Source organism: Bolinopsis microptera, chromosome 3 (assembly GCF_026151205.1).
Source record: "Bolinopsis microptera isolate Bmic1 chromosome 3, MBARI_Bmic_1.0, whole genome shotgun sequence".
NCBI lineage: Eukaryota > Metazoa > Ctenophora > Tentaculata > Lobata > Bolinopsidae > Bolinopsis > Bolinopsis microptera.
In genome coordinates this window covers 17,286,255-17,299,836 of record NC_087074.1, presented here as the reverse complement: position 1 = coordinate 17,299,836, position 13,582 = coordinate 17,286,255, and the positions used below count along the sequence as shown (strand labels likewise).

The 13,582-nt window shown below is 41.0% G+C and overlaps 3 protein-coding genes across 3 annotated transcripts in view; 2 read left to right on the top strand and 1 right to left on the bottom strand.

Moving 5' to 3' along the window:
- Positions 1-13,582, bottom strand: part of LOC134812705 (POU domain, class 2, transcription factor 2-like) — a 1,142,226-nt gene that overhangs the window by 69,173 nt on the left and 1,059,471 nt on the right. The window lies entirely within an intron of this gene.
- Positions 1,261-7,261, top strand: LOC134813630 (ral GTPase-activating protein subunit alpha-1-like). The gene has a single exon (XM_063821508.1). The coding sequence runs from the start codon at positions 1,337-1,339 to the stop codon at positions 7,166-7,168; it is 5,832 nt and encodes a 1,943-aa protein (XP_063677578.1). The 5' UTR covers positions 1,261-1,336; the 3' UTR covers positions 7,169-7,261.
- LOC134812384 (long-chain fatty acid transport protein 2-like) lies at positions 9,992-13,526 on the top strand. The gene is made up of 3 exons (XM_063819780.1): positions 9,992-11,522; positions 11,716-11,883; positions 12,063-13,526. The coding sequence occupies exons 1-3, from the start codon at positions 10,032-10,034 to the stop codon at positions 12,237-12,239; spliced, it is 1,836 nt and encodes a 611-aa protein (XP_063675850.1). The 5' UTR covers positions 9,992-10,031; the 3' UTR covers positions 12,240-13,526.

Below are 13,582 nucleotides of genomic sequence, written 5' to 3'. Positions count from 1 at the left end.
TTGAAATATACAGTTTTATACTTACACATATTATGTCGTAACAAGCTGGGTACATAGCGTTCATCAGTGTATTAAATACTATTGACAGGGTGATTGGTGCTGGTTGTATAATGATGTCACAAAACTGAGCATAACATTAGGTTTGACACGTAACACAATGTGTAACACAATGTGTAACACAATGTGTAACACAATGTGTAACACAATGTGTAACACAATGTGTAACACAATGTGTAACGTAACTCGAACTGCTGAACCGGATAATTGGTCAAATTGTCATTTTAGGTCCCTACACAAATTTCACATTCCTTGCAAGCTTCTTAATTTGTCTGTTGTTAATTGTTATGTCAATTGTTTTCATTAAGTTACCCAACAATACGTTCACCACTTGTTCACCAACCCCATTATCCCGCAACTAGAATTCTGTTTCCAAATCAACATGATGTGTACAATGTACATTATATTGTACATATTTATATTATGTAATGGAGCACTACGTAACTCTCTGGATTAAATCATGACTTTGAAGTTTTTCCGAATTTAACGGCAGATGATTTAGGATAGCTGAATGTTTTCCGGCCTAGTGAAACATTTCCGGTATTTTGTTTTTCTGACCCTAGCTGTTTCTTCTCAAAATGTAATTCCATCTATTATTTATCGCCTTGAAATTAGAAAATTGCCGCTTTCAACCTTTTGATAGTTTGTTTGTTTGTTACAGTTAGATTATCCAGAAAATCTTATGCAATTTGCCAAGCCCAAATATTACATGCAAAGAGTAGAGCTTAGTTTCATTGATCAAAAATCAACGATTTAATCGATGTCTCAAAAAACATATCTAAATAATTTGTTACTTTGTGTTTGACTGTAAGATTATCATGTTTTTTTTAAGTGCTATATTCAACAATTAATAATGAATAAAGCAGATAGCACTATCTGATAGATCATGATGATTGCCGTGCTGTTTTTTAATGAATTATAATTGATTTCGTAACCAATTTTAGTTTTAGTATTACTGTTTTGTAACTGAATGATTGTAGGTCTAAAGATAAAGGAAATCACGGCTATGGGGAGGCGGCCTAAATTTTCGCTATAAAAATTATAGCTTATAGAAGGCGTTTAAATGTGGCTGTTAGGAATATCTTGCATCCTCTTCAAGGCCATATTACTTAGTTTTCCTGGCTCAATGTTTGGAAGAAAATTCATGTCACCTCCCCATGGTAACATATTATGTCTATTCTATAATTCTTTGATCCATTTTAACTCTCAATTATAATATAACGAGTTTAAATATTGTTTGATAACTAATTATATCTGAGTAGAAATGATCACCTGAATAATGAAACTGAAGAAGCCCAAAGATGGGGGCTGCATCAGCAAGTTTGCGGACACTAGCAAGAGTCCAAAGGAGCGGTTACAGGCTTATCTACATGCTAAAGATGGTCGCAGTAAGGACCCGTATGAAGGTACCTCCTTCTTGAGGGATAATTGTGGTGAGATCATATTCTTGATCTACGAAGCTTTCTGGCACTATCTTGACCATGTACAAATGAAGAAACACAAGAAAAGTGGGGCTGAGGAAGCTGATTTATTGGATGTTATTATACCGACTTTAGAAAGAGTTTTACAATACCTACCGGACAAAATCAATGATTTGTGGCATTACCATGGGATCGCTGGGATGCTCAAAGAGATATTATCATCAACCGTCAATCTCGCTCCAAATAATACAGCGACACTTAAACAAAAAGGTATAAGGCTAACGGTACTTTGGATTTTGGGTCTCATGGATTTGAAACACAAGCACAACTCAATAGCGGTTGATGTTTTCAACCACATCTTACCGGAAATAAAGCATCCCGAACAAGACAGTCCTGACAGAGAAACAGTCGTCCCACGGTTCGAGTTCCTACTGGACAGTCTCACTTGCAACATAACACACATACACTGGCCCAATGTCACTGAAGTGGAGCTGCAAGAACGCCGCATCAAAGGGTTTAGAACAGTTTTTAACCTCTGCAAGAAAAACTACCTCGAAGAGATACTTCGAGGTTACGAAAAACGTAAAGAAAGAAGCTCGAAACACCGGACAACGTCAGAGTGTAAACGCTCTTCAACGTTATCCTCAAGTGGTCACGTGAGACTCTACGAGAACATTCCCGAACACCGGAGTGAACACAGTCAGTCAGCGTCACTGCCACCAGCTCTCCCACCTCGTGAACACAGACTAGAACGGGTCCACTCCTCTACCTCCTCCTACAGATCCGACCCGGACACAGGCACTCCCGACTCACCCTTACCTCAGTCATTGCCCACAGACGATAATATCTTTGCTATCAAGCCCCTTAGCTATCACGATTACGAGGAGGTAGAGGAGCGGTGCACCAAATGTAGAAGTTCCGGACACAGCACCAGGAACTGTCCGCTTTGTCCACGCTGTGAATCTAACCACAGGGGAACTGACTGCCCGCTGATCATTGAGAAAGAGGTGGGAGACCACTTCAACAAACCAATGAATGAATTGCCAAACGATCAGTTGGAGAGCATCTTCCTGCTGAGTGATAAGATCATGAAGTGGTTTGTGAAGCACGGGAAATCAATTTTACCGCACGAAAAGACCAATTGTATGTTTGTTTCTAAAATGGGTGACACGTATACAGAGGCGGAGAATTATAAAGAACAGATTGAAGTGTGTCGGATAGTGGATAGAGTGCTCTTCACGGACAGAGACAACGTTAAACTTATGAACGACGCTTTCGAACATGGACCTCTCATTTTGCAGAGAAGAACGGAGAGTAACTTTGCAGATCTCATGTCGCTAGAGGAACACCAGGAGTTTAGCTTCATCAAGATGATAACATTGTACAGCGAACTGATCTACAACATTAAAGACTGCAATGTGCTGGGGAACAAGACGGAGAGCCAGCATTGTCCCGAGTTCCTCTCTGATAATCCTAGGAACAGCAAGAGACGGAGGCAGAAAAACTCTAAAGTAATTAGGAGCTTTCTGAAGTCAGCGACTCTGAACGTTGCTCCCCTTCTCAGATATCCTTATTCCTACTCGAACTTCTCAGGGCAGACAAAGAAAATGATCGAGTTAGTTGCTCAAACTACCATGGGATATTACAGTCTGATTGTTCAGCAGATAGAGCAGGCAGATGCTAACACCTGCTTTAGGATTATTCTCTGCATGATCAAGGGTATCGAGCATAACTTCGACAACAACTTCCCCATACAAACGTACGAGAAGCAGCTTCTAAACCTGCTGCACGTTGTAAGGTTTGTGGGCAGGAAGGTTGTTCTGCCGATCAACACGTGGAAACATCTTAGAAACCTTCTATCCAAACTTGAGGAGAAAGACGAAACTGCTCCAAAGGCAAACGAGTTTTGGCACGAAGTCATGAAAACACTCACTCAAGAGATATTTGTTCAGGTGTACGGTGTAGAGTGGAAACCTCACTGTGAAAAAGACGAAAAAACTCCGAAAGCAAAAGGTAAACTACAGAGCCATATCGAGGAAAAGTCGCATCTAAATGCTAAATTCAACGCTGCCCTGGCAAAACTTCCAAAACTTCAACGTCCTTTTAGAAGTGAAAAATCGACGATTCAGAAAAGTAAAACAAAAAGTGGAGAGAGGATTCATCCCTGCCATTCAATCGAGTATCACTATCACGGTCTGAACAAGATCTTCATACAATCTGTCTCCATAAGAAACGGGAACAACCAGCAATGGGATGACCACAATAACGATGATGATGAGTTGCGACCTAACAACGGAGAGCACCCCATAATCCTCTGGAGACGATTCCTTACATTGAAGGGAAACCCAAACAAGTTCTCGAAGAGCGCCATCCTTCATAAGAGGATGTTTGAGAGTCTGAGTGATATTCTGGACATGTTACTGTGGCTAGATGACAACAAGGGAAAGCAAGACAGGAAGCACACAGGCAGCAACTATCGAGACAACGTGCCTGACCACCCTGTATTCACCTACATCTACCATATTCTTCCCTGGTTCTTTGAAGCTTTCCTCATGAACCCGTCAGAAGAGTTCCTACCCGGGAAGAAGTCGGCCATGAGGATGCTTTGCAAGTGCCTGGTCAGGTTAAATCCGATAAAACCTCCTGTACCAATGCTTCATCTGTTCTACAATGTATTGTTGAACTGCCTTAAGAAAGAGGGAGTTAGACCGGTAGAGAAGATAAGCTACATGGGTAACAACAGGTGCTACCAGAAAACGAAGCAAGACCTGCTGTTTGAAGTGGTGAAAGGAACAAAACACCTCTTCTCCATCAACCTGAACGGGTGTCAGCTGCACGATCTTATGAAGTGTTTGTCCGAGGGAGCCATCAGTGTCCTGGACCCGACCCTAGCTAGTGGTCCTAAAGCAGATGCAATCGTTCTACTTGGCTCCCTCTATACGTACCCGTGGGCTGATGAATCACTCAAACAGCAGATAGTTATCACAATGAAGGAAGTTGCTAAATCTGAGACTGATCAGTTCAACAGGAGCCAAGCTATCCAGATGTTGGGGTACGTGATAGTTACCTTGCTCTCAAAGAGAACAGATTTGAGAGTGGAAGCAGGTCGCGAGTCTCCCACTCAGATTATCAACAAAATAGAGATATCATCACCCAGCGAGATATCGTCCTCAAGATCCAACACCAAGTATGCTGATGTCAGGAACCTCACAGATCTCATCAATATCGTGATGTTACAGGTGCGGTCTACCAACAGTAAGGTTGCTTTATCCGCACTCTCCGTTGTCAGAGACGTTGCTGATGACTTTAACAAACTCCTCCAGGTCGACCCCACTCTTCCTAAACAAATTATAGAAACACTACTGTCCTCTCTGCACCAATACATGGATGCTCAGACCCTGACTGATGATGAGTATGATTGTGGTAGTCCCACTACCCCAGGTTCCACCCCTCTGTTTGACCCTATCTCTAGTTCCCAGAGCTCTAGTTTTAATTCTACTCCCAAGCCTCCTCCTGCCAAGGATAATGTTTTGAAATCTTATCAGGAGGCAGTTATCACAACAACTATTATGGCACTACTTGACTGGGTGTTGTGCATGCCAGAAAACATCCACAACACCAATGCCTCACCAGACGATCTGAGCAGACCTAGGAATGTACTCTATGCTGAGTACACCTCACTTCTTAAAACTGTTTTCAAAGTACTCCAACTGGTGGCACTGGAGAAAACATTCAGTGATCAGGTGGGAGCATACTGTTCAACACACCTAGATAGACTGAGAGACTACAAGATAACAGACATGAGGGAAGGGGACGTGAACCTGGAAACTATCGACATGTCCTACCCTGTCCTCCCAGGTTCTCAAGAACCCCATATCCACAAGAACATCAAGTGTTGTGCAGCTGCTGCTCTGCTCATCTTATGTCAGCGTTATCACCAGTTTCCTCTATGTGGTGGACCTGACTACTCTTCTAGCATGGTCTACGAGTACAACCGAGAGGATAATAATGGGGAGACCACCCACCTCAGCCAGAAGCAGGATCTGCAAATTCTTATGATGGACAAAAGCAGCGTTATTTCGTTGGTGGAGTTTGGTAGTTTGCCCCACAAGGTTGAACTTTTCCTCGACCTACCGTTTGAATCTCAGCCTGGCTACAGCAGGGTTATTTTCAGAAACATTGCCGGAAGGTTTTCTTGGTTGAGTAAAAAGTTGTTTGCTCTTAAAGAGACTCCAGACTCTCCCCTTCCCCCCTCAGAGCTGGTTGATGGCACTTCTGATCAAGTTGATTTAGAAGACTGTCCCACTCTGACTCCCTCCCGAACCCTCTGCAGAACAGACTCTGGTGCTCCATCTTGCCCTGATAATGGGAGGGACAGACTTTATCAGACGATAGATTACATAAAAGCAACATCACCTGAACTGCCCTTCTACCGTGAACTGAAGAAACCAAACAGACAGGAGGATTTGTTTAACAAAGTGGGCAGCATGCTCCGTAATCAGAAGATTAACGAGGAGAATGAGAATTCCATGACATCTGACACACCTGATAATCTGACAATAGGGAGCGATGTCTCGGCCAGCCGGTCCATCTTCTTTGAGACAGGATCCCCCTTTCAACAATGTCGCAGTCTCGCAAGTGCACTAGGATTGCTCTCCTGGAACAAGCGTTTTGAGGAGTACGGTAGACAAGTAGAACTCCTCAACCAATCAAAGATTATCGAGAAGGAGAAAGATGTGCTGGGAGCTATAAATGAACTGGACAACGTTGTCAATCGAGAAATACACAAGTTCGGTCTCATCTACATCGCTCTGGGGGACGAGAAACGCAAGGATGCTCTCAGTCACAACGTGGGATCTAAGGAATTTGAAGAATTCGTTCAAGGTTTAGGATGGGAGGTAAACTGGAGCGATCTGCATGGCTACGTGCCAACTATCGGTACAGACGTGATGAAGAGCACAACAGTGCACTACGCCACTGCTACAGTAGAGGTTGTGTTTCACATTGGAACTAGACTGGAACCGGGCAACCAAGAAGCTGCTCTTTACCGGTTTAAGTACATCGGGAACGATTACATTGGGGTTATCTGGTCCGAACATAACCGAGATGTTAACATAGACACTTTCAAATCGTCCTACCTGAATTACGTTATCGTTATCTACCCTATGAAGGATTTGAAGAAGTGCCGAGTTCAAGTCATTGTTAATTTCCGTGACAAGGAGGAGAAGTCCAAGATAGAACATGGTATCGGGCCGCTATTTGACGGGGCCCTGGTCGACAGGGACATTTTACCTGAACTAGTCCGGAAAACCATCATCAACGCTAAGAGAGCCATAACTGTCACCCAGAACCGACCCACATTCTACAGGGATAGAGCTAGAAATCTGGACAAATTGCAGAACTACAAACGAGACGTGACCTTTGAGGAGTTCGCTTGTGAGCTAATGTCACCTTCCCTCATAGACTTTGACGAGTACAAGGATTACGCTAGATCGACAGTGCCTGAAACCAAGCAGCCACATCAAAGAGCTGGATCTTCAAGGATCTACAAAAAGAAACCTGCTGCTCGACAAAGTACCAGTTATTCTAGCCAGGACATGTCCGAGAGTGAGCGAGCTGAGAAAAAGAAAAAGTGGCCCAAGCAACGGGAACTGTCAGATTCGGATAATGTTTATACTACTAGGAGGTAGCACAGGATGGTTTTATTTAGTTAAGACGTTTATTTCTTAAGTTTTTACTGTTACTAAATTAATGAATTTTTCATCTTTGGAAGTTGATTTATGCTAAATCAGTTTTAGTTCAATTTTGGCCTAAACTAATTGTTTCGGAAACAGCGCATGAGAGTTTTAATAGGAGTGCCAGATTATTTGATTATTTTATATTACAGGGTGGCCCATAAGTGACTACCCACACGCAACCTCTTAATAACTCACGTAATTCGTCTCCAAATTGCACCAAAATGTCAGAGATTATAGATATGGGTCAAACTTAGATTTCCTGAAAGTTTCGTAAGCCACGCCCAATTACAGTGGGCGTGGCGTGACACTCCCTCTTTTTCACTATTGTCTTCATAAAATGAGAACGCTTTAAGCTAAGAACTCAAAATTTTTTGCACACATTTGGCTTGATAATTGAAAACTTTTCCCAAAGTTTCAAGTTCATTGGTTAAAATATGGCTAAGTTATGACCATTTCAAAACTCATCGGATACGTGATCCGAGCACTCAGTCAGTGATCTCGTCACTTGGTTAATGGCCTGTTTGGCTCACATGCACCGCTTGATTGGTTGCAGCCTGCTTATGGGCCGGCCTATACAGCTGACAGCACCTAAAACGCTATCACACGAATTTATGGTGGTGTCACCATTTCAGGGCTTGTTAGCCCTGCTAGTCACAGGTTCCTTACAATCAATAAAAAGGAATGAACAATCCATTGAATCATCGAAAATGGTTCACTATCCTCCCTTTACTGCAGAACAACGATTGTTCGTCTACCTGAAGAAAGAAAATGGGGAGTTCTACCCTCAGATTAAACGACAATTTCAGATGAAATTCAACCGACCACCCCCTTGCCGGAAAAGCTGCTTTGACATTCATCACAAGATCAAGTTTACGTTTTCTGCACACGATCGGCGAAGAGTCGGCAGAAGACGAACTGTGAGGACTGTAGAAAACATCACGATGGTTGTTGGTGACGTGATGGACACACCTAAGATTGGCACCCGGAAACGAGCTCCTGCCTTAGACATCAGCAGAACAACCCTTCAGCGAATCCTAAAGCAAGACGTTTCTAACCGAGCCTACCGAATCACAAAGAAACACAAACTTTTGGACCGTGATTTCCAATCGAGGATAGATTTCAACTCCCAGAATGCAATTCACTGGGGCTCTACTAGACCGGATGAAGTGGTGGAGAGAACGGCTTTTCCTGAAAAGGTCACGATCTGGTGCGCCATCAGTTCTCGTGGAATCCTAGGACCTTACTTTTACGAAGAAAACGGAAGTAGAGTGACAGTCAACGGAGTTCGCTATATGGATCTGCTGGAGAACAAGTATCCTGATCTGTCGCAGTTCTCCTTCAACAACCCCTACCTCACCACGGACTGGTGGTTCATGCAGGATGGAGCTCGACCTCACATCGTTCGACCAGTTCAGAATTTCCTCGCTAACAAGTTCGCCCACAGAACCATCGGACAACATCTTGGAACACACTGGCCGGCTAGAAGTCCTGACCTTACACCGTGTGACTTCTTCCTGTGGGGGTGGGTGAAGGACCACTCTTTAAGGATATCCTATTGCAATCATCACGCAGCTACTCATTCCCTGTAAAGAACACAGATCGACATCATCCATAATATGGGACCCAGCGTTTGCTACGAACGCTTGTCGGAGTGTGAAGAAGCGAGTCTCAAGTGATTCGGACAGGAGGGAACGTCAATTTAGAACATCGTATCTGCAATATTTGAAGGGTGTGGTCGAGGGAATTTTTATATAGTGAATCTTTCATGTTTATGATACCTTAAAATTGTCACTCAGAAGTCGACCCATCCAGATCAAGCTAGTGAAACCTACATAATTACAGCTAACGAAGCCTGAGTCCTTTACTCTGTACTCATAGATTGTGACGAGTAGATCACCTAGATTCGAAGTGCTACACCTGACAGCCCCATCAAGATATCTTCAAGGATTACAAAATGAAACTGCTGCTTGACAAAGAACCTTATTTTGGACAGTTTTCAATTTAGCAAAGCTGTAGAAAAGAAAAGTGTCTCAAGCAACAAGCGATTCTAATTTTATGAAACATGGGTGAAAAGGATGGATTGTTCAACGCCCCGTTTAATTGTCGTGTCTTTACGACAACTTTCATGAATTCATGTTTGAAGCTCGATTTATCTAAATCTTATATAACAGTAAGCACCATCATTGTATCAACTTACTTTGTTTTTAATATATTATATGACTTATTTTTAATTCTCCCCAATTCTATTGCAATTTTCTTGGTTTTTGTTAAATTTTATCTCTGTTGTTTTAAAATTATGGTTTACGATGTTACGAATGTTGCGTGTGATCTTTTGTAATATGTACCTAAGAATATGTAATGTAAACTAGGAATGTTTGAACGCATAATATTTTGCAACGTTTTTCGGTTCCCAGGAATTGAATATGATTGTCTATTTTGTACGGATAACGAAGTCATTATATCCTGTAAACTTAATAAATTATTTTAAGACTTAGTTTTGAAAACTAAAAATTTTACATTATATTCTGAATTTATTCTGATTATCAAATATAATGATGATATATTATTTATTACTGATCTAAATTGTTTTCTTTGCTTTTCAAAACATGATAATTCCATCTTGAAATGTATAACATTATGTAATATAATTCCAAAAAAAGACTAATTCAATGAAATTCGATTTTTAAGGTATTTCTCGATTTCAGATATTCTATCGTACATTTTTTCACAGATAGCAACGATAACCATATCATGACATCATAAATGTAAACTATTTAAACTATTTTCAGATCATGAACTAAATCTTGGAAGAAGCATGGTATTGTGGTTGGCAGTGGGGTCTGTGGTTTTGTTCTCCATCTTTCTTTGGAAATACCCCACATTTTTCCGAGATGCCCGGATTGGTTTTATAAACTACAAAGTGAGGGTTGGTGTGGACCTGATCCAGTTGATAAAAGGAAACTTCACCCTCGTGGACCAGTGGGAGATAACTTCTGCCAAGCACAAAGATCGACCTTGTATCGTGTTCGAGGGTAAAACATTAACATTCGGACAAGTTGAATCGAGGATCAACCAATTTTCTCACTGGGCACTTGATTCTGGGTTTATCAAGGGAGATGTCATCGCTCTTTTCCTACCAAACTGTCCGGATTTCTTTGCTCTGTGGATGGGTTTTGCTAAGGTTGGGGTTGAATGTGCGTTTCTTAACAACAACATCAGAGGTGTTAGCTTGCTACACGGAATTAAAACATGCAAAGCAAGAGCAGTCATTGTAAACCATGAGCTGGCAGAGTTTCTGCAGCCAATCCAGTCTGAACTGTGTGAGCTCCTAATTTCCTCCTTCACCATTGGTGGCGATGACTCTAACTCAATAAAACCCGAAACTAGGTCCGCGTGTGCTCCTCCCGCTATCTTCAGGAAGAATGTAACATACCTCAGCCCACTTTATTACATATTCACCAGTGGAACGACGGGTCTCCCCAAGGCTGCTATCATGAAGCATAAGAAGTCAATGTGGGTAGCGTACGGGTACGCTGCTCTGTTCCGCTTCACAAAAGAAGACCGGCTCTACATCACCCTACCCATGTACCACAGTGCTGCCTCCACTGTTGGGTTCGGTATCATGATAACAACTGGGTGTGCTGTAATTCTGAGGAAAAAGTTCTCTACCACCAGATTCTGGCAGGATGTGGCGGAAGAGAACGTCACTGTGTTCCAGTATGTAGGAGAGTTGTGTAGATATCTCTGTAACACTCCAACTTCTCCTTTTCAGCAGCAACATAAGCTCCGTCTTGCATTTGGTAACGGTCTCCGGCCTGATGTCTGGGATATCTTCAGGGAGAAATTCAACATTCCACAAATCGGAGAATTCTACGCTTCGACCGAGGGAAATGTTATCTTCGTTAACCGGCACAATGTACGACACTCAGTAGGCTTCGCTCCCTGTGTTCTTCCCTTCCTGCACTGCGCGAGGATTATCAGATACAATATAGAAACAGACCAAGTGTACACTGATGCTAACGGATACTGCCAAGAAGCAGCAGCTGACGAAGTTGGATTATTGATAGGTAAAATGTCAGCCCGGTACCCGTTTGATGGTTACGTGGGAGACAAGTCCATAACTAACAAGAAGATATTACGGAATGTGTTTAGTGGGGGAGATAGTTGGTTTAATACAGGGGATCTGTTTAAAGAGGACCAATACAGGAACATGTACTTTATTGATAGGATCGGAGATACGTTTAGGTGGAAGGGAGAGAATGTGGCAACTACTGAGGTAGCTCAAGCTATCTCATCCTTCCAACAGGTTTGTATTCTTATGTTAATATTTCTTAATGCATTTTTAAAACGTTTTATTATCCTTTTTAGCTTTTTAGGATATCCCGAGTGTTAGATCAAGTGATATTTTTGATTAGCTGAGTTTCTCCGAATATTTACATTAGGAACAATATGAGACTAGACTCTCCATCATCACACACGTGCAACTTACTCCATTGCAGGTAGAAGAGGTGAACGCGTATGGGGTCCAGATCCCCGGACACGACGGGCGCGCTGGAATGGTAGCGCTGGTGTGCCGCAGTTCCAGCGCTCTGGACTTGGAGGCGCTTTATGATCACATATGTGTGAGACTGCCAGCCTATGCTCGACCTCTCTTCATCAGAATACAGGTAACTGAACTATGCTATTTATTGCGTGATTATTTTATTGTTTGGTATTGTGTAACACTGATGATATTAAACATAAAAAATGTTAACATTAGTCCTCTACTTGGAAATTATCCTGTAGTTAATCCACTTATAAAAATTATTCACACTTTGCTTACATGTCTAAATAGTTCACATTGCAGGAGATAATAGAAACTACTGGAACGTTTAAACACATAAAAACAATACTTTCTCGGGAAGGCTTCGACCCTTCGAAGATCAGTTCGCCGCTCTATTTCTGCGATCCTTCAATAGGAAATTATGTTCGTTTAGACAATATTCTATATGAAAAGATCATTCGTGGACAAGTAAAACTATAAAGTTTAGTTTAATACTGACTTATCACTTATGAGTCGAGTTGTAGTTGTTATATTTATAGAACAGATAGTTTGATTCTAATGAGTTTGCTCAATTTTCTTGGAGTAATGTGTAGGTTGAAATTATGTCTGATAATATCACACTAATAATATACAAAATGTAAAATTTGAGCAAACTAATCTTGTAAATAGTTTATTGCAGTGACTTATTATATTGTCAAGTTATGGAATATTGATAAAAGATATTTATAATCCTACTTTAGTGGTGACATTATAATGATCGAGTTTTGTTGATCAGATCATATTATATATTGACGGTTGTTCAATAAGTTAACAGAAGTTCTATATATATAGATATGGAAAACATTATCCTACAATTTAATTCATCGTTTCTCTATTCACATAATCGAACTATGAGGATCTCTAATAGAGTTTCTAATAGGTTTGATATATTCACGTTATGAACCTGAAAATTTTTAGCAGGAGTTTGAAAAGTGATGGTTTTTTGAAGTTTAGTCAGGTAACCTGTATACCCTATGAATGTGTTTTGGTATTTTATTTGATATTAAATTCTTTCCTAATGATAAAGTTTGCGTTTTGTAATTGATTGTTTGCACATTTACATGTAGTTCAGTAAGCTTGTAACCATTCTTGAAGTAACTAGTATATTGTTTAATGATATATTATTTAAACATTCAAGCCCTATGATACTTGACTTATTCGTATCACAGACTAAAACTTTATATCACTGTACTGTTTGTTCCGGAATGTAAACACAATACAATAATATGTAAGTGTGGTCCATTATACCTCTACCTATTAACACATACTAAACGCGCCAATTATTATACCCCCGGCCCCCCCCCCGGCCCCATGTTCATGTGAACAATGGAGATCTGGACTGTACTCACTTGTTGATGTGTGTTAAATCCTGTAAAATGATAACACTAAGCGTGTGTTACTCTAACATTACCCTGATCAGCTTAACTTACAGTGGTGATAACTAGTTTTAACTGTTAACGTGGGTTTGATAAGAATTTGCTGATTTAAGTAGGTGCTTTTCAACTCTAGATATGTGTAATATCATAGTTCAGTTAACTTACACGTTTTTTTTTGCTAAAAGCCCCAGTCTTAATTGGTCTAGTAATGACACAACTCAATTTTATGCTGGGTTTTAATGAAATATTTATTGGGAAATGGGCGTTGTTCTTCAGTGGTATTTTATTATGTGTTATTAGTAAGCTTTGTAGTATTTTGTATCTTTTATGAGTTTTCCTACCGTAGTCTTTACAAAGCTGTTTTAATTCCTATTCCTCAAGCGGTGTTAGTCGCGGTATTTTGTATTG